The 21,365-nt window shown below is 43.9% G+C and overlaps 1 protein-coding gene across 3 annotated transcripts in view; it reads right to left on the reverse strand.

Annotated features, from left to right (window-relative positions):
* Positions 1-21,365, reverse strand: part of Fam184b (family with sequence similarity 184 member B) — a 114,222-nt gene that overhangs the window by 33,686 nt on the left and 59,171 nt on the right. For all 3 annotated transcript variants that reach the window (XM_031342175.1, XM_031342176.1, XM_031342177.1), the window contains exons 2-6: positions 18,999-19,757; positions 17,976-18,111; positions 16,386-16,513; positions 15,321-15,524; positions 7,878-7,988 (exon numbers count right to left, since the gene is read on the reverse strand). In XM_031342175.1, coding sequence (XP_031198035.1) covers positions 7,878-7,988; positions 15,321-15,524; positions 16,386-16,513; positions 17,976-18,111; positions 18,999-19,757 — 1,338 coding nt within the window. The remainder of the gene's footprint in view (positions 1-7,877; positions 7,989-15,320; positions 15,525-16,385; positions 16,514-17,975; positions 18,112-18,998; positions 19,758-21,365) is intronic.

Consider the following 21,365-nt stretch of genomic DNA (forward strand, 5'->3'; position numbering starts at 1 on the left):
TTGCAGCAACCACCCCAGAGGAACTGAGAAATACTAGAATATTCTAGTATTCAGACTTGCTTGTGTTCCTGAGCAGGGCTTGGGGTATAGCTCGCAGAACCTTTATCTCAGTCCCAGAGGGGATCTGCTGCCCTGACCCATACTGTCTTCTGAGGTTCCAGAGCATCTCCATGTATGCCAGGACTCTCTCCATCAGGTGAAATCAGCATGGCTTGTTCCCAGTGTGATGGGACTAGACCCCTGATATAGATGTAGAAAAGATATAGATAACTTTTCTTAGCAACTCTGGGAAGAACCTGTGAAAAGATCAGCTGTGCAGGGGATTTTTTTTTTTTTTCTCTTGAATGCTGTGTAATAAGGCTAGTTAGTTGCTAAGGAACTATAGAAGAATAAGAACATCTCCAGGTTACTCAGGCAGAGTGGATGAGGACAGTGTAAGAGCAGCAAGTACCCACCCTGGGGAAGATGGAGTCTCTGGTTCTTCAGGCTTCTTTTCTAGCATGGTATGAGGACAAAAGGGCTGCTGAAAGGTTCTTTGCCAGTCTAGTACCAAGGGCAACAGAGGATGTCCCGTTCACTTAAATCCCAAGAGAGGACCATTCTTCCCCCTCCCCCCACAAGGTTTGACCATCTGTTATACACTAAGAACAGGACAGGTTCAACTCCAGTGGTTGCATCCTGGCTCAGCTGCCAGGGATCTGGGAATCGCCTGGCTACTCTCGCCTCCATTTTCCTCCTCTATAAACTGGATTGATTAAGACTCTAATAAAGGCAAAGATGGAAACAGGGCTTTATAATTGACCAGTTCCAGTCCAAGTGTGATTCAACCCCCATTCACTTGATTCTTGGCTTATGTTTTCCCTGGTAAATATATGTTTAACTAAGGCTCACTCTGTTACAGTAGCATTGGGGACCTATTAGGGGGAAAGCTGCTACCTACTTGCTAACAGAATGGCAGCTTTCTCTGGGTAGATTAACTCATTTCAGAATTAATCTAGTTGGGTAGGCCATTTCACCTGGCCAGGGAAAGTCACTCTACTGATCTAGTATAGAGACTTATTTAAATAGCTTGAGAAAAGAATGCAGAATGCTGTCCACCGGCTCATCTTTTTCTAGAACTAAGCGAGCTGCTAATTGGTAATGGCTTTTGCAGCATCCTGCTTAGAATGTGTCTAACTGACCCAGGGGAACTGAGTCCCAGATTAATGACTACATCTAGGAAGCTGTGTTTTATCGCCTGGGTTCTCTTGTCTTCTGTTTCAGGTTTTAAGGCTGGACGAATTTATTCAACAACATAAGGCACCTCAACGGGAACTGAGGCATGGCCACAGAATTTAAGTTGCCTCCTCTGTGGTATGGTAGAGAGCCAGATAACTTTTCATATTTTTGTGCATTAATTAGGAATATTTCTCTTTTCCTTCCCAGCCCTTCTATACCCCCAGTGACATGTGCTGACGTTAACAGTCTTTTTTATGTGCCCCCTCAGCAGTGCCAAATGCTTAGGGAGAAGAAAATCAGCACAAAATCTATTTGCAAAAAAACCATGAAGGAAATGGAGTTTGGAGGAATTATCCTTATGGCTTCAAAAAGAAAAAAGCTTGTCAGATTAATCTCCTTCTGAACAGGCTGCCTAGCAGAGGGAAAAAAAATGTGGGGAAGGAAGCCTCGAGTCTGTCCAGCACCAACCAAAACAATAACAGCCCCCAGCCCTCCCTGCACACCCCCGTTCCTATTTCCTGACCCAGCAGTCTTGCTTATGTCCCTTGCAGGTGCACCTAAGGTGGAGACTGGGCCCCATATGTTGCATTTGCAGAAAGCTGTATTATTTGCCTAGGATGGCAGTGATGAATTTCCACTAGCTCTTGGCTTAAACAATAGAAATGTTGTACTGGCTGGTTTTGTGTGTCAACTTGACACAGGCTGGAGTTATCACAGAGAAGGGAGTTTCAGTTGGGGAAGTGCCTCCATGAGACTCTGCTGTGGGGCATTTTCTCCATTAGTGATCAAAGGGGGAGGGCCCCTTGTAGGTGGTGCCATCCCTGGGCTGGAAGTCTTGGGTTCTATAAGAGAGCAGGCTGAGCAAGGCAGGGGAAGCAATCCAGTAAAGAACATCACTCCATGGCCTCTGCATCAGCTCCTGCTTTCTGACCTGCTTGAGTTCCAGTCCTGACTTCCTCTGGTGATCAACAGCAGTGTGGAAGTAAGCTCAATAAACCCTTTCCTCTCCAACTTGCTTCTTGGTCATGATGTTTGTGCAGGAATAGAAACCCTGACTAAGACAAATGTATTCTCTTCTAGCTCTGGAGACCAGACGTCTGAAGGCAAAGTGCTGGCTGGACTGGTTCTCTCTTCAAGCTCTAAGGACAAACCTGCCCCCAGCCTATCCATCATCTAGGCCGCTGGCAGTCCTAGCTTTTCTTTGGTTTTCCAGACACATTATTCTACTATCGGCCAGTGGCCAGTTGGCTTCCTTCCCTAAGTATTTGTCTTCACATAGCCTTCTTCTAAGGCAGTGGCCTTCAACCTTCCTAATGCTGAGACCCATCATAAAGGTATTTTCAGTGCTACTTCATAACTTCAAACGTTTTGCTACTTTTATGAACCACAAAGGATGGCAACCTCAGGTTGAGAGCCACTGTCCTAAGGACAATAGTCATTGAACCTAGGACTCACTGTAATCCAATGTGACCTCAACGAATTGCTTCTCCCCAGTCTCTATTCCCAAATAAGGCCACCTTCTTGGGGGTTGGCGTTTAAGATTCCAACACGCCATCCCCAGACACAATGTTAGCCCACAGAAGAGGCACAATGTGGCACTCTGTTAGCCTCCATGTGTAATACACAGGTAAAAGTAAGTGGACAAATTACACTTAGTTGGCTAGTGGTTACCACCACAATTAAAGCTTTATAATTTGATGGTGCCTTCTGGGCACTTTTCTCTCAGTTCGTCTGTCACTTCTATGCTGTCATTTTACCTGATACATTTTTCTGAAAGGAAATGAAGGAACCTGATACTTATGTGCCTTAGGCCTGTGATAACTTCTGTGTCTTCTCCTCTTCATTAGAAAAGGAGAATGAAATAAAACAGTGGCCTTCCAAGACTTTCCCAGCTACATTGGGCTTTCCCTTGGATTTGGTGAATGAGGTACTGACTAGAATAACTCTCAATTCCTATTTTGGCAGCAGGAACCATAGAAAGGCACACCTTTAGTGTTACTTATTTAATTGCCACTCGGGTTTTTAGCACACTTCAGTCTCCAGGTGGGAGAATCCCATACAACAGAGCCTGAGTCCTAACCACTGGCCTCCCCAGAGTCCCCTTCATCCATTTCTGTGGACCTTGGTGTCCAGCACGTTATCACCCAGTCCTCCAGGCACCAGTACTGTCACCAATTCTCAGGGGAGGCCTTGCTAAGATGGTGACTGTGAAAATTTTGGGAGCCCTACCTAGTGTACCACATGTTAACTGGAAAATTGGGGGCCCTTCTAGAGATTTGTAAGTTCATTAATGAAAGAATTTAAGAACAGACAGAGGAAAGCTTGAGGACAGTTTCATTAGAGATTAAAAGAAGAAATTCAGGGCAGCCAACCTCAATCTAAGAGCTACTAACCATTAGTGGGAGGTGGAAAGGGGGAAGAATTAAAGCCACCCCATTCTCCAGCAGCCACATGACAGGAGGAGGAAGCAATAACTTAGAAAAATAATGAGAAAACCCCATGTGTCTGGAAACACCTTGGCAGGCCTGTTTCATTTTGTTCTCTTTTTCTAATAAAGAAAGAAAAGAAGAGACAAAAGTTAACACATGCCTAAGGCATATAAGTATTAGATTCCTTAATTTCTTTAAAAAAAGAATTAGTGGGTAAAATAAGAGCATTGAAGAAGTGTATAACTGTCTAGAAGGCATGATTAGATTATAAAGTTTTAATTGTGGTGATAATCACCAGCCAACTAATTGCTACTTGTCAATTAAGCAGATTGTTTTTCCCTGCGGACTCTAAGGAAAATGAGGCCAATAGCCATAAGGGAAGCTCAGACACTGCTAACAAACCTGAGTAGCTCTCATATTTGTCACACACCATCATGGGCACAAGAAGGGAAGGGAAGGAACAGAATAAGGGACAGACTATATAATGAAAATGGTTGCTGTCTTTGAGCCTCTCATTGTGAGGGAGATAGAGGTTTATAACCATAGCAACACTCAGTGGACACATGCACACAACAATACAGTCACCACTAATAGTGTATTTAGGCCAGTAACGTATGAAGGAATTTATGGTGGTTTGAATGAGAATGGTCCCTATAGGCTCATGTGTTTGAATACTTGATCCCAAGTTAGTGGAACTGTTTGGGAAGGATTAGGAGGAGTGGCCTTGTTGGAGGAGATGTGCCACTAGGGTGGGCTTTGAGGTTTTAAAAGCCTATACCTTTCCTAATTAGTTCTCTGTGTCTTGTGCTTGTGGATCAACATGTAAAGTCTCAGTTCCTGCTCTTGCCATGCCTGCCTGCCTCCTGCCATGATCCCTAGCATGACCACCACTGATTCTAACCCTCTGTAACTATAAGGCCTAGATAATCACTTTCTTTTATAAGTTGCATTGGTCATGTTGTCTTATCACTGCAAGATAAAAGTAACAAAGACAGGATTTTTGTTATATTAAATCTTTCCCTCCTCATGACACCCACAGCGATGAAGGTATTACTTTATAGAATTTGAGGCAATAAATTCTGGTCTGGGGAGGCTGGCAACTTTAAGGCTATGAAAGGTTGGGGAGGAGTCTGCCAGGAACAAAGGTAGGAAAAGGAATTCTAAGAAACAAGATTAGCAAGTACAACTGGAGAAGGGTGGGTAGGGTTAGAGTAACAATAAAGGCCTATTGAGAACTCTCTGGCCCAGGTGAAGGCCTACCATTCCACTTGTTTGGGTCAATTGCCTGGCCAAGGGACCACCCATAGGACACATTAAGTCATACTAAAGAGATAAACAGACTAAGTTTTCCTTTAATGAGATACTGTTCTTTTCTTTCTCAGAATTCCTTGCTCAGCCTCTCCTATGACACAGTCTTTGGCTAGGCCACTCCACCTGTCTGAGGCCTGAATCCAACTGTTCCCTTTTCTGTCTTTCTTTCAGATGCAGGCCAGATCGGGAAGTGTGCTTGTTCTGATACTCTGAGCTTCTTTACTCTTTCTTTAAAGCACCGCTCTCTGCTGTGTGGCTGCTCACCCACCATGCCCACCAGCTCAATTGGTATGGCTGTTTTCCTTCTCTCTTCTGTTCTTCTCCTGGAAGCTCCTGTGGTTTGCAGCTTGCCTGTCCTGTGGCTTTTCTTTTCTAAACTAGAGTCGTTCTTGAACTTATTTTAAATTTGTTTTATTTATGGGACTAAGAACCCAAATAGCGGACCCCAATCCTCTCTAAATAATTTGTCAACCATGAAGAAACACCACATTTTCAGTGACAGAAGGATGGATGTGAGGTGTATGGCTCCATCTGGCAGGCAGACCCAGGACAGTAGTCAGGGTGGGGAGAGGCTGCAGAGTAGTGGCTGGTGGTGAGTTAGGTTGAGCCAAGATTGGAAAAACAAACAGGGATTGCAGACTGTCAGGAAGGAGAAATGGGCCGTCTCACTGCAGAAATGCTTCAGAGTGTATCTTTCTAAGTTTATGAAATATGAAATAGCTTTTTTTTATTGTTGTTGTTTTGTCTTGACATGTTTTATTTTAAGAGCCAGGATGTCAACTATATTGCCCAGGTTGTTCTTAAACTCCAGGACTTAAGCAATCACCACACCTTAACCTCCAACTAGCTGGCACCATGGACATGGGCCACCATGCATATATAGCCCTAACTATTTCTGTAACACCTCTAAGTAATCTACTTATGTGAACCATTCTGAGAGTCTTGCCCAAGACATTGATTGTGTAGAAAGCAGGAAGGAGACAAGCTTGAGCCATAGGACCCACGTCACTTGACATGAGTGTCTGTGAGAGTAGGGTTAGGAAGGGACTGGGTTTGAGAATGGGAGATCTGGGAGATATTAAACCAGCCCAAGATGGAGTCACCTAGGATACCAAGATGGATAACCCGTGTGGGAATGGGCCCCTTTGGGGAAATGGAAACTGAATATTCTGCACTTCTCAGAAATCATATTACCTTATCTCAGCTGAGCAGCTTCATCACAACACCCTGATATCCTGATGACCAAAAGTTTCCTCAAAACAGATTTTGCTCATGATATTAAAACAATAGTTTTATTATTATCATCATTAGTAGTAGTATCGTCATCATTGTCCTATTGCTTACAGTGGTTCCTTTTGCCTTAATACTCTCCTGCCGTTCTCCCATCCAACGAAATCCACCTGATAAAATCCAAAACTCCCCTTTTGGTGGGACTGCTCTCCCTTTTCTTGGAGACAGCTTGGGAGGTAGCATGTGTGCGAAGTCCGCCTTCCAGAACTGGGTGTGCTCCAAGGGACGTTTCCATCTCCAGTTCTGGAGCGTACTTAGTTAGGGGCACCATTAGCGTGGCAGAAAAAGTTTGAAGCCACGCTAACAGAAATCCGCTGTCCACGATCGGGACCTACGACTGGTAGCCATTCAGGTCCTGAATGGTCCTCAGTCATTCAAGGTGACACAGAGCTGTAGCACTGATATACAGATGAAGAGTAGAGAGCAGCATCTCCAGAGGGTGAATCTCAATCTCAGGCTTGCTACTTATTAATTATGCATTTCGGCAGAAACAGGTTTACCTTCTCTCTCTGTCTCTGTTTTTTCAATTTCAAATTAGAGATAATAACAGCATCTATGATATAGGGTGGTTGGGGACTGAAAGAGTTAATATAGGCAAAACGACTCAGTCTCTCCGTTAAGGAAACAGTTCCATTAGATAAGCCATTTTTTATGGTGCCTGCCGGTGTCACATGCATAAATAAAGCCACTTTGAGCTCTGCAGAGCACAGTCACCAGAGCACTAAGAAGATGGGAGACACTGAGGAAGGGAGAAACAGAAGGAACAGGGGGGAGAGAAGGGGAGAAGGGAGGAGAGAGAGGCCTCACAAAGCACCTCTGCAGAGATCCTTTCATAGACAACTCTAGGTCCTGAAATGATGGGACTTAGGCAGGGCACACAGTCTCTGAGTTCTTGAAAGTACTTCAGGGTTGTTAGGCATGCACCTCAATAGTTTGGGTCTCCCCCGCCCCCAAGTCATAGGTTTGCTCCCTAGAGGTTGTGTTGCATGAGCAGGGCTGAAGAGCAGCTTCAGAGCTCCCTGAGGGCACAACACAGGTCTCTTCAAGGTCTGATGGACAGCAAGGAAAAAGAGACCTCTTTATATGTTTTGGTCTAATCAGGTTCCAAAATGTATCTTAGATGTTGTTGCCAGACTTGTTCACTGATTCTCAGAAGCATTAAGAACCTGCGCTTTAATTTCATTTAAAATCAAAAGAAAAATCCTTAGTTTGGGTTACATTTATCTCTCAATGCAGTCATATACCTGTTATAAGAAGAAGGGGCCTGGGAAGGCAAGGGTGCTTCAGGCCCACAAAGGTGATGATGCTCTTGGAGCAGAAGGGCAGGGAGAGCCAGCCACCCTGCAGTCAGTCACTTCCTCCAGAGTCGGCAGCAGCCTCCTGCTTCCTGCCTTTATGTGAGGCCCTAAAGGCCTCTTTGTCTAAGACCCCATAAATCAGGCTCTCTGTTCCTTGCAGCTAAATTTATGCACCATCTCCCCTCTTCCTCAGACAGCCTTCCTGCCTGGCTGGATGCCCTTTACTTTGTTCAGAGGACACAGGGAGGTGGTGAACCTCCGGATCTCATTTAGCCAGAAACTGCCAGAGGTCACAACCTCCATTCCCAAGCAGTGAGTTTTCAAGATTTACCTCAAGTAGAGAACTCTGCAGCTTCACACTGAGGGCAGCTTTCTCCTCTTCCAGCTGCTTTATCTCCCTTTCCGACTTTGTCTTCACTTCTTCCAACTGAGCTTCAACATCCTAAATGAGGATTAGAAGAAGGATTAGCCACACAAAGTAGGAAAACAGGTGGCCTATGCATTTACATCATGCCTTATTCCTGAAGGGGATCAAAGAAACTAATAGAATACAATACTGTAAGAACACATACATTCGAAGTATATAGCCAGTCAAGAGAGAACAAGTGTTAGATCCATATTACATAGCCTGGAACACATACAGATGGGGTAGGATGGGGCAGGAAGAGCCTTTATTCTAACATTTTCTAGCGTCAAATGAGAAAAGGAATGTTCTAAGTGTCCCATAAATAAAAACCAAGACAGACAAACAAAAACTACCCGACTACATTTTCATGGCATCTCAACAGGATTGGTACTGTAGCCAGAATGCTGTCTCCTTCCCAGTGCCTCCCACAGCCTCTGGTGTCAGTATGAAGCAGTTATAACACATCTGCGGAGACCATGTGAGAGACCGTGCAGCAGCTTAGCTGTGTCATCTTGAGCACATTTCCTCCTGTGTGTGCTGTGTTACATGCTGAGCACCGCAAGAGCTCAACAAACAGTAAGTGTGTAATCATTCCTAGGGATGCCTAGCTTTTCCATTATGGCTTAGTTTATGGAGAAAGTGTCTAAGTTATTAAGAGAGGAAAAGGCAATCTAAGCAGGCTCTTAGCTGGCCTTTAGATAGACAGTGTGTCGTTCGTTCATCCAATAAAGTTTTACTGAGCTGTACCACATGCTGGGGCACTATTCTCAGAGCTTTGAGTATAAAAAGAAAAAAAAAACTTTACATGCTTAAATTTTAAGTGAAACAAAAACAAACAAACAAAAAAGTTAATCAGTACAGTGTGATAAATACTGTGCAAGACAGAGAAATAATAGAGAAGAAAAGAGGCTGAACATGGTTAGAGGGAGGATGCAATGTTGGGTACTTTGGCCAAAGAAATTGCCATAAGAATAGGCGGCTTTTGAGTGAGACTGGGAGGCAGGTAGGCCCATGGTGACAATGTGGCTGGATGGGAGGTTAGCCATGTGGACTTGTTTGGAATATAGGCTGATATGGCTAATTGAAAGGAGATGGCTCATTGAGTAAGAACACTGGATGTTCTTGAAGAAGACCTCAGTTCGATTTCTAGCACCCACATGGTGGCTCACAACTTTCTGTAACTTCAGTCCCAGGGGATCTGACACCCTCTTCTGGCCTCTGCCCTCATACACGCATAGACCCCTACTAAACACTGAATAAAATTAGAACAAGTCTAAGAGGTCCAACCCAAGCCCTGGATCCTTCCAGCCTTTCCTGTAAATATGAGGGTGTAGTATTTGAAAGGAATGTGGGGAGCAGAAATTCTCTGCTGGTTATGGGCCTCTCTGGTCTAACAGAGTGAATGGCGTAATAAATGTGGCTGACGTTTACCAAGTAATCACCATTTGTGAGATGTGCAAGGACTTACACGAGGTCATTTCTGCAGTAAGTGGACATGACAAGCTTGGAACCATGCACAACCATGGATTGGTTGGTGCATCTCTGATGACTTCTCATGGGGAATATGGCTCTTAATTCAGGTACCTGCTTGTCTGGAGCATTTCTCATTTCTGCTAAAGAGAAGCTGAAAGAATACGTGGGCCTGGCCAAAGCAGGGTAGAGAAGCTGCACCCACTAGAGCTGCCTTTTTACAGGAGAGACAAAGAACCCTGGAACCTGTAGACAGAGGTCTGTCCTGGGGCAACTCTGGGTGTCAGAAGAGAACACTGTCATTTATCCATTTACCCAAACAGAACAAGAGTAACTCAACAGCTACTTTGACTGTGGCCAGTGTCTACTTGTTACAGTGATGTATGAAACTGGAAAGAGGTGTGACAACTGCCTCCTGAGCAAGTCTGAACTGGCTGCAACACGTCCAGGTAGTAGAGAACCAGGCAGTATAGTGGGGGAACACAGTGAATAGCAGTTACAAATGTTATCTTCTGATAAACTGTAATATGGGGATAGGTGTGTGTGTGTGTATGTGTGTGTGTGTGTGTGTGTGTCCCCAGCATCACAGAGCCAGGCAGGTAAGGCTTGAGGGAAGATAAGCATTCAAGCCAGGATGACTACGATCAGTGAGGACTAGGAGGGCAGATTCAAGAAGGAGAAGGAGACTGTTCTCCATCAAGGGAAATGGATGCACAAAGGCCCAAAGAGAAGAAACACAGAGACCATGAAAGATAAAAAGCCTAGAGGGCAGAGTGGACAGAGGTAGGAGAAGCAAACAGAAGTGTGTCTCTGCAGGATTTAAAGAACTATGGGACGGAACTCGAAGCTCACTGCTATGACGGCAGGGAGCTGTGAATAGCTGGCAGCCAAGGCTGAACAGGCACAAGATCCCACTAGAATGGACTGAATGATATGAGGTGAGGCAGATGGAAGCAGGCAGACTATGATATGGTCCATCAAATCACAGAGGTTGGCTAGGTCCACCTGGAACCATGAGGACACAGAAGGATATGCAAGTATTCTGGCGTCGTCAGAATAGAACAGAATTCACATACTTGTGTATGTTGAGTATGAGGGGTAGAGAGAAGTCCCTTTTGATTCCCAGGTTTCTGATTTGAATGCCTAAATGCATGTGCTACTGATCACCTGCATGGCATCTCTGTAGGACCAAGTCTAGACTAGACTAGCCAGTGGCCCTGAACTAGCCCTTGGCACTGTCCCTTGGGAGTTAATCATTTTTTTTAAAGACTAGAAGAACTTGTAACTAGATTATTAAGGCTGAATGATATGGCAGCTTGGCATATGGTCTCTCTTCAGTCAACCCATGCTATCGTCTTTGGGATTTCCTGTTTGGGAGTGTTTGCTTCTTAAGGACAATATATAAATTATCCTTTGTTACTAAATAAGTTGAAATAAACTAAGGTACCATCTAAATTCCTTAGCAAAACATTCTCTCTCTCTCTCTTTCTTCTCTCTTCTCTCTCCCTCCTTCTCTCTTTCTCTCATAATAATAATTTCACTAATTAGCTTCTAATTCACAGAAGCTTTTATTGAACAAATTCCAGTTTATCATGCTTACTGGTCTGGAAACTTAGTCTGCCAAGACACCACTCACACTGAAAGAGCCAGTGAAAACACTCAGCTGTAATGACTTTGGGCATAAAGCACTTTTTAATGTTATGCAGCATAGCTTTCTGGCACATATAATCAATCATAGTTTCAGCAATGCCTTGACAGATGGCCCTAGAGTGAAAACTAAAACCCCTACAGGTGGAGATGTCAACTGATATCAGCAGTAACTTTTAGCATTAGTAAACTTCCTCATAGATTCAGGGTCATGTGGGCTACTGTGAGGAAAAAGCTGAGTCACCAGGGCACAGAGGGCAGGAGGGCATAAAGCAATATGCTCAGCTCTGCTCAGCTTAAAGTGACCTTGGGGGATTTTAACAGAAGCATGCATCTTCTCCCTCCTCAAGTAGAGATGGAAAGCAACCTCAAGGTAAAATATACAAGTGAATAGACCAATGGTTTCAAATATGTGAGTCACATCAGCCCTGAGAAGAGGGTTCCATGCACTAGGGATTTGTTATCTTCCGAGTGCTTTCCTGAATTCAATTTCCACAGAACTCTTATATACCCAGCAGTAGGTTTTACAGGGAGCAAATCCCACAGCTAACAGGAGCAGGACACAAACAAGACTGAGTCTTTTTTCATGCATTTTTGTCTACAATGTCCACGGTTATTGGCAATTTAAGGAAAGAAACAGCTGGGAGTTGTGGTGCATGCCTGAAATCATAGGAAGCTAAGGCAGGAGTTAGAGGGCAGCCTGGGCTACATGGCCAGACCTCCTTCACTTCAAATAAACAAGGGTGGGAAAGGCAGGCATGGAGGAAGGGGAAGACAGATAGATGGAGGAGCCACTCTGTCCCAAGTCTGCTTTTTGTTGCTAATAATACAGTGCCAATGACTAAGTTATAAAGAAAAGAGGTCTATTTTGATCCAAAGTCAAGGGGTCAAATCTCTTGACCACAAATTCAAGGCTCTTCTTGGCTACGAGTGAAATCAAAACCAGCCTGGCAACAAACTGAGATGCTATTTCTAGAGAGAGAGTGAAAATAAAACTAGGGATTCAACTCAGTGGTAGAGTGAGCGTGTGCTGGGCCCTAGGCTTCATTCCTAGGATAATACAGGTGTACACAGGCAAGCACACACACACTAAATATCAAAAACATACTTATAAATGGGCTAAAGAGACAGCTCAGAGGTTCAAGCACATATTGCTCTTACGAAGCACCAGCATTCAGTTCTCAGAACCTTCACTGAAAGCCTCACCATTGCCTGTAACTCTAGCTCAAGGGAGTCTGAGAGCTTATGTCCTCTGAAGGCCAGGCATGGCAGCACACACCTTTAATTACAGCCCTTGAGAGGCAGAGGAAGGCAGATCTCTGTGAGTTTAAGACTAGCCTGGTCCACATCACAAATTCCAGGGCAGCCAAGATGACAAAGTGAGACCCTGTCACAAAAACTTATTGCAATACAAAAGTAATGCACCATAGGATTTATAGTGTAAAGAAAACTGTATAAGAGAAAACATGCAGAGGACAGGGAAGAAGAAATGGAAAATATTATTATAAGGTTTTCATACATTAGAAAATATATCATTTGAAAAAGCCTGTGATAAACTTAAAGATGCATATTATTATTCTTAGTGCAAACATGAGATCTCCACCAGCAAAAAAAAAAAAAAAAAAAAAAAAAAAAAAAAAAAAAAAAAAAAAAAAAAGGCATAAGAAGTCGAAAGTAGAGATAAAATAAATACCAAAAATACTTCCATGTGTCAAAAATAAACAGTAAAAGTGGGGACAGTGAACAAATTGATAGAAAGCTAAAAATGTCAAGGTAGTAGGCTTAAGCATTAAATAAAATATAAATGCTGTATATTTACGTATTATAAATTAGATAGTCAAACAGCATGCACATGGAACACAGCTATATCACTTATGTTGTTCAGTGGATTTGGCACATTAACACTTGTGTAGTAGCTGCCAAGGGCATTCCCTTGAACTTACAGAAAAGTACCTATTACCCTATATTTAATTCCTACTAAACTGTCTGAAGGACCTATGAGCCTCAGGAGGAATCTTAACTGGTACAAATGAGAGGAGAAATGTAGACATGTTTAGCAGATCTTGGGAGAGCTCCGTACATCTGTTTCCATTCCTTCCCAAACAACCACTGTGTGCAAATGTTAATTACAGGACCTGCACTAAGTTCTATCTGGCAAGGTAGCATGAGAATGCCCTTTAGTCTTGTGACCAGGACAGATATTCCGTCTTCCAGGCCAATCTAGCCCATATCCTGTCATTTGCTCCTTTAGGTAAGGGTAGTATTTAGGATGTGCACTCTACCCACTCCAAAGGCTCAAAGAAATAAAGCAATGTTAATGCTGCCGGGACAACTGTGTCTATTTTTAGCACGTAAACCCTGGAGGCCTCTTCAAGGCTTTGCCTCTCCCTAACCCATGTTGCCTCTTTGATAGTGTCTGTATTCCCCAGTTCAAATATGAACAAGAAGTAAAACAATGCCAGGAACTAAATGTGGTTTATTTTTATGTGACATATTTCCCAGATGGACTTGTGACCTGATTAAGGTTGAAACAAGATGTGCACACTGAGAGTCAGATTTTCCCATCAGGTTACCAGGGCAACCTGCAGCTTGAAAAAGTGATTGTGCCTCCTGATGATGCAGCCCAGGATGGAGTGGTAGTCTATGTGTCTGAAGACTGGATATGTACAGCCCACAGAAGCTCAGATGAAAAATCCTTTCAGATGACTGTCTTCTCCTTAGGAAGGCAGGGAGTCACAGGCTTTAGTGACAGGTTGCTGGGTTTGACTGGAAGCCCTTGTACCTACTAGCTGACTGAAAGATGCACTGATTCATCTCTAGATTCAGTTTCTTACTGTCTAACATTGGAAAGATTCAATGTGGTTTTGAGCACTCAATATAAAATATAATAAGTTCATTATAATAAATTTTTTTAATTTCACAAGCTGTCCAAAACACATGGCAATTAGCACTAGCTGCTATCTGTTGAACTTTGTCTGCACACTATACACCCAGCAAAAGAGTCACATGTAACATTGTATTGAAATGTGCACAACAAACACTGTTTTAGAATTCAGCCTTCAGAGAAGTTAAGGTTCCCAGTCACAGAGCTTGTGGAAGAGCCAGAGCCTAGGCCCAGGGATAGTATTGGTGTTTCACATGGTCTTATTTATTTATTTTATATATGTGTGTGTATGTATATCTCTATCACTATCTATCTATCTATCTATCTATCTATCTATCTATCTATCTATCTATCTATCTATCTATTGAATACTTAATTGTTTTAACTAATGCATAGCACTGACCTACAGTGATATCTGATTGTTTTTCAGTGAACAGTCAACACTGGTACTTCTCAAATCACAAAGACATTTATCTCATAACCAAATGACATCTTTATCCATGTTCATAGTAATATTGATTTATATCACATCCTTTATTTTTATTTTTTATTTATTTATTTTTTGATGCTGAGTTTCCATGTAAAACCTAGTTTGGCCTTGAACTCATGATCCTCCTGCGTCAGCTTTCTGAGTTCTGAGTACTGTTTTCTACAGTCCTCATGCATGTGACATGCTTTTCCCAGCTAAGAGGAGAGAGGAGGCTCCTTCGCATGCATTTTCTGTGGAAAGGTGTCTCATCTGTGTGAGATCAGCACACGGACACTGAGGCAGGCCGCTAGCAGACGCTCTGCTTCTCCATAGGATTCCCTTCTTTAATCCTCAAAAGAGGTGCTATTATCACTAACTATCCATTTTATGGATATTTCTTATATGCAGAATTTCTGAGAATAGGTGGGAGGGGGCAGGTAAATAACTTCTGGTGGGCAACAGAGTCAGAATTCGGGTCTAGCCCTGAGTTTTCAGCTAGTGGAGTTTCTCTGGTTTTGTCCTGTAAGGTGAGTTGAATTTCCTGAAGTAAAATGTCACATGATAAATCCTGCTCCCCAGAAGCTAGTGTGCTCCTCTGTCAGGTATTTCCTATTATTGCCCCTCAAGAGACTCTATAATAATCTATATAATATGTAATCTATATATGATATAACATATAATACATACATATTATGCAATATATATTATAATTATAAAATATATATAATAACAATCCCTGTAAGCAGTGACTATTCTCTTTACCTGTCATAAGAGAACTAGTCAAGATATTAACAGAGTAGGAGCACAGTAAATATTTGGGTAACAAAAGAGGCAAGGGAAAGGCGAAGGAGGTGAGAGAAAGCAAACCCCCAGAACGGTTTCTGCAAACATGGCTCACTTTCAGCTTCTTTCTTTCCACCTCCACAGTGGAGCGCACGGACTTCATTTCCATGGTGTGCTTCTTCACCAAGTCTTCCAGGCGCTTCCCCAGCTGCTCTCGGAGCTGCTGCTTCTCCTCTTCAGTCTGATGTCTGACTTTACGAAGGTCTTCCTCATATTGCTGCTTCATGTGTTCTATTTCACCACTTGACTCTTTCTTGGTCTTTTAAGGGAAATAAAACTTCATAAGCGGACTGCTGGGGAGAAATGAGGTCCATTTCTCTTTTACACATTTATATTCTGATTTATAGCAAGTATCAGGAGGTGTGAAGCATTTTATAAGACTATATATATTTGATATTTGTGAAAGATTTCACTGTGTATAGCATTGGAAAAGAGATCTGTACAATACTGTAGCTGTCACAGGGTCGGATATTCTAGCACACACTATAGTTTCTAAGGAACACATTGCTTGTTTTAAGTGGAAATAGAGCTAAGCAATGGCGATATCCTTTGATAAATACAAACTTGGGAAAATTCTGCTGCATTCTTGTTCTCTTAAATTTGAATGACCTGGAAAGAAACCGGTGGGGTGTATGGGGGTAGGGGGTGGTAGTGGTGGTGGGAGCTGGAGAGATGGCTCAGTGCAGTAGCTACCTTTCCAGAGGACCCAGGTTTGATTCCCTGTATCTACATGATGTCCACAATCATCTGTAACTCCAGTTTTAGGAGACCCAATGCCCTTTTCTGGACTCGGTAGGTATTTGGCATGCAAGTAGTATACAGACATAAACATAAACACAGGTAAAGCATCCTTACATAGAAAAGGAAAGAAAGGGAGAGAGACAGAGACAGAGAGACAGAGAGAGACATAAACAGAGAGAGAGAGACAGAGAAGGGGGAAGGGAGAGGGTGAGGGTGAGGGTGAGGGAGAGACTGGTGAAACCTCTGATCTTGCTCTGTTTACCCTTGAATAGTGGGGCTTGAGGTTCCAAATAGCTCTACTGTGGTTAAGGGGAGGACCTCTACCTGAAGCTCATGCCAACCTCCTGTGACAACACCTTCCGTGTTCACCAGACACTACCTGTGTTTCTGGGCCTCCATTCCCGCAGTGACACAACTTGGGAAAGCCTTGTTCCTGCTGAGGGTGGAGACTGCAGGCTTCCAGGTCATCTCTTTTCCCCAGAACTCCATCCTCAGTCTTCACGTCATCTGCGAGTGTAAGTTTCAAGATCAATTGAGATGTTCATGTCAAAGCCCTGCTGAAGTCAGTCAGGTATGCTAATTCACCGTCTTGCTTACCTACATCTGGCTTTACTACATAAAGGAGTCTTTATGTAGTGCCTGCTAGAAGGTCTATAGCCCTCAAGTGTGCTCAACGGTGTCCTCTATGCTCAGTTGTGCTCAATTTTGTCTTTATTAAAAACAGTGTCCCGAGTGTAAATAATGGCCACATTCACCTTTCCTGAATAAAAAATGTTAGTTCATTCTCTATGAGTTAAAAGAGTTGAACATGCTCTCCATACTGGAGTATCTATTCATAAGTATACATATACTATGTATACTTATGGAATAGTTTTTATAATTATTTATGGAAATTTTAAGGGGGAGAGATAATAGATAAACTATAACTGCTATCTTTTTTCCTTTCTCTGTCCCCTGTACCCTATTTCCAAAGATCAGTCTTCTAAACCCTCATCACTCCTCTGTTCCCTAAAAAAACCTCTCTTCTTCACCCTTCCACCTAGAGGTTTTTGCTCTTTTTCCCAGACACCTTGGCCCTCTGCTTCCTGGGTCACATCCCTACCCCACGGCATGTGCAGGCAGCAGTGGAACAATCTCTCCAGCTTCCCAAAGGCAGAGCCCATATTTCCTGCCTTTCCCACCAAGCCTTCAGTAGCTCAAGCGTTCCAGAACATTTTTGTTGTGGAATCCTAGTGAAAGACACTTAGAGTCAGTCAGAGATCTTTACATCTAAACACGAGCTTTTACCACCAGACCATAGCTGACCTTCAGTCAGTCATTGAGCCTCTCTGCCTCGCTTCATCTTCTGTAATATGGGAGCATGACAAACACCTGTTTCACAAAATTATTGGGAAGACCCAGGAATGGAACAGAGACAGATGCAAGTTAAAATACAAACTCTCAATCAGTCGTGAAGAAGAAAAAGTGGGAGTCCAATCACTGTGGAGAGCAATATGAGGGTAAGGAGCCCCTTTGCATCAAAATTTTAGATATTGGGTCTGTGTGGCTCCAGGTGAGGAGCTGGTGTTGGTTCATCAGTACCTAGGACACCTTTGAGTCATCTACCCAGCAGGTCAGACGCAATGGCCCTGTTTCTGCTCCCTTGGTCTTCAGAGTATTCCTGGGAGCCAGACCAAACCTGGCTGCTAATCCTGCATCTTTTTTTTTTTCTTTTAGATATTTTCTTTATTTACATGTAAATTTCTCCATTCCCAGTTTCCCCTCCAAAAAACAAAGAAACAAACAAAAACAACAAAAACAAACCCCTGTTGCCTCCCACTTCCCCATGCCTGCCACCCCGCCCTCTCCCACTTTCTGGCCCTGGCATTCCCCTACACTGGGGCACAGAACCTTCACAGGGCCGAGCTCCTCTCCTCCTATTGATCTAATCCTGCATCTTAAATGAATGAATTGGGGGGGGGGCTCTCACCGGTTTTCTGTGTCACGTGACACTCCTGTAACATCAGTCTATCTTTGGCAATAGCTAACTTCTCGCCAAGTTTTCTTGCTGTGCTCTTCAACTCCGAGTTCTCCTGCCGAGCCTCCCTTAGCTGCACGTCCAGATCCTAAACAGAGGGAAGATCTTACTTTTCTGGATGGATATGCTGAGTGCACAGAACGGCCATTAGCTTAGAAGGGTGGCTGAGCTGGGCAGTGGTGGCACACACTTTTAATCCCAGCACTTGGGAGGCAGAGACAGGAGGATTTCTGAGTTCGAGGCCAGCCTGGTCTACAGAGTGAGTTCCAGGACAGCCAGGGCTACACAGAGAAACCCTGTCTGGGGGGAGAGGGGGAAGGTAGGGGGTGGCTGAAAGCGCATAGCAGGGGTCATGAGGCTCTAGAATTAGCAGCTGGTGGGGGAGGATCAGCAGTTGCTACTCACTAATGGCAGTATGGCCCTGGGGAAGTTATTTAACCCTTCTCCAGCTGGGACAGGCTAATATAAAGTATATAGTACTTGGACAGTGTTACAAATGCTAACTGTAGCTTTGAGAGATAGGGTTCTGTACTTCTGTGGAGCTTACAAAAGCTCTCTCTTAAACTCAAACATCCTAAGGGTTGTAGGAGAGTCAAGTTATTACAGAACGAGCACAGAAGATTAAAACAATTTAGAATTAGACTAGCCAGAGTTGAAACTTTTTCTTTTTGACACCTGGGCCAGGCATTAAGTCCCTCAGGGAAATCTTCTCATCTGTATAACCTGTAGGGCTTTGTGTTCTCCGAGGCTAGGGACAGTCTAGCTCACCGCTCACCCCCTAACCATAAACCTAACCCTAGCCCAAAATAAGTATTCAATAAACACTTGTTGAATGACTGTGGGAGTACTGATGCCAGAAATAATACTGACCTTGGTGGGAGTGGGGCGCTTAGCATAGTGCCTGGCTAGTGGTGGGTGTTAGAAGTAGCACCTTTGCCTATTATCCCCTTGGGGAGGATATCCCCTTGGCTTTACCTGGATCCTTTCTTTCAACTTCTGGGCATACTTCTTCAGGTCACTTATCTTGCGCCCTCTGTGCTCCAGGTCCCCTTCCAGCTTCCTGACCTGAGCCTGCAGGGCTGACTCCTGGACCTGGAAGTTCTTTCGAAGACCAGACTCTTTTTCCTGCCACTGCCATAGGGCCTCGCTGACTGACTGCTGCATGGCCTGACGAATGGCCTCATTTTCCCTCTCATAGGTGGCCTGTAGCTCCTCCGCCTTGCGGGCGTAATCCTGGCTTAGCTGCTTATTCTCAGCTCGCAATCGCTCTACCTCCAGCAGGACCTGGTGCATTTCCGGTCTCTGGCTAGACTCTGCTGTGGCATCAGGGCTCTCCTGGGATAGCTGGCCCCACTGGGGACCCTCATGGCTAGTCAGCAGCTGGAGCCTCTTCTCATAATCAGCTTTGAGCTCCAGCATCTCCTTGGAAAGTATCAGGACTCGTTCGGCATGCTCAGCCTCTACCCGCAGTTCTCTCTCTTTGGTCTCCAGTTTACAGGAGGCTGACTCAGCCAGGGCCTCCTGTGTCAGCCTCTTCTGCAGCTCCAGGGCATTTTCTAGGGTCTGGATGCGCTTCAGAAGGGCCTCTGCATCTTCACTGGTGAGGCTCTGTTCCTGCAGGAGCCTGGTCCTGGTTTCAGCCTCTGTGTCCTGGAGATCCTCCTGGTGGGCTTCCCGTAGTGACTCTGCATTGGCCTCTACCTCATCCTGGCGGGTATTGAGGGCATAAATCACCTGCAGGACAGTGGACAGAGCACAGTTAGGGCAAGGAGGTGGTGCCTGGGACCTGGTGCTGACTGTGACCAAAGATGTTTCATCTTGACACCAAGGTCCTTTTCCCATGCGCTGTACCCGAGAAAAGGATTTTCAAGATGGATTTTCAAGGTGGTAATGATGACATATTGGGAATGGTTCCCAAGAGAAGCCAGTAAGAAAGCTGGGAAGTAAAGCAGGCAGGGAGTGGAACCAAGGTTAAAGAGTAACAATGTACAAAGATTTGGGAGAGAATCTTTGGTGTAACTCTGTAAAGGATCTCCTGAGTACAGTAGGAATCTAGGGAAGGGTTTGAAAAGAAAGAAGTGATGTGATCTCTTTGTTAAAAAAACAATGATCTGGGATGAAAAAAAAAATCCAGTAAAATCTTAGAGGATTGGATCCATCAATATACTTAATAGGTACAGGAAAAACATTTGAGAAAACCCAGTACTGCCATTCCCCAACCCCTGCCTGACAGGTTTCTGACAGGACTTGACTGTCCTGGAACTCACTTTGTAGACCAGAGTGGCCTTGAACTCAGAGAGCAGCCTGCCTCTGCGTCCTGAGTGCTGGGGTTAAAGACATGTGCCACCACACCCTACATGGAAAACTCAGCATCTTTTTATGATTAAAAAAAGAAAATACACAGCAAACTATAGATTGAAGGGAAACTCTGCAACTTGACAGAGCACATAAAAATCCTTAGTTAATAATCATACTCAAAAACAAAGACTGAACACTTTCCTCAGAAGATCAGGAACGAGGCAGGGATATCTGTCCACTCTATTTCTAATTCAAAAGGAAGGCAGGGGATGCTTGGTATGCCGAGTATAGAATGGGACTTAGCACCCAGTACAAAGCCCACAAACTGAGAATGATGCCTGGGAGATTGATGTGGGAAAGAGGTAGCTGTTTACTGAAACTTAAAAAAACCTGTGGGAAGGAAGATCTCAGTCAGTTTGAGGCCAGCCTGGTCTACATAATGAGTCCCAGATTATCCAGGGCTACATAGTGAGATTCTGCTGCATAATAATAATGATGTTGATGATGATGATAATAATAATAATGATAATAATAAATAGTATAATAATGTAATAAACAAAAACTGAAGAAAGCATGGGTATGGTGAAGAAAATTAGAGATTGTGTTCAGCAGTATTTGATATGCCTCTAGACATCCTGAAGCAGAAGGCACCAAGGCAAGAGCTCAGAAGAGGGAGTCTGAGCTAGAGACAAGGGCTACCAAACCAAAAATTATGGCAGTTGCTGCTGTTTGCTTTAGGGGAGTCTAGAATATATCTCTGAGTAAAGTGAGACCGACTGACAGAGAAACCCAAAGCGAAGCTCCAGAAATAAAGGTAATAAATGATCAATCCTTGGAGAGGGTATCTCACAGAGATGGATGTTCCATCAGAGACAGAAAGGGAAGATGGAGACAGCTTCATGGCTATAGTGATAAGAGAATGAAATGCTACCACAGTGCAGTGGTGAGAAGGTAGCATCTACGTTCTCAGCCAAGAACAAATCAAGGGCCCCAAATAGTGGTGCTAAGTTAGACAAGAAAGGAAACATGGGAGGTTTGCAGACT

The sequence above is a fragment of the Mastomys coucha genome, unplaced genomic scaffold (assembly GCF_008632895.1).
Source record: "Mastomys coucha isolate ucsf_1 unplaced genomic scaffold, UCSF_Mcou_1 pScaffold22, whole genome shotgun sequence".
In the NCBI taxonomy this organism is placed as follows: domain Eukaryota; kingdom Metazoa; phylum Chordata; class Mammalia; order Rodentia; family Muridae; genus Mastomys; species Mastomys coucha.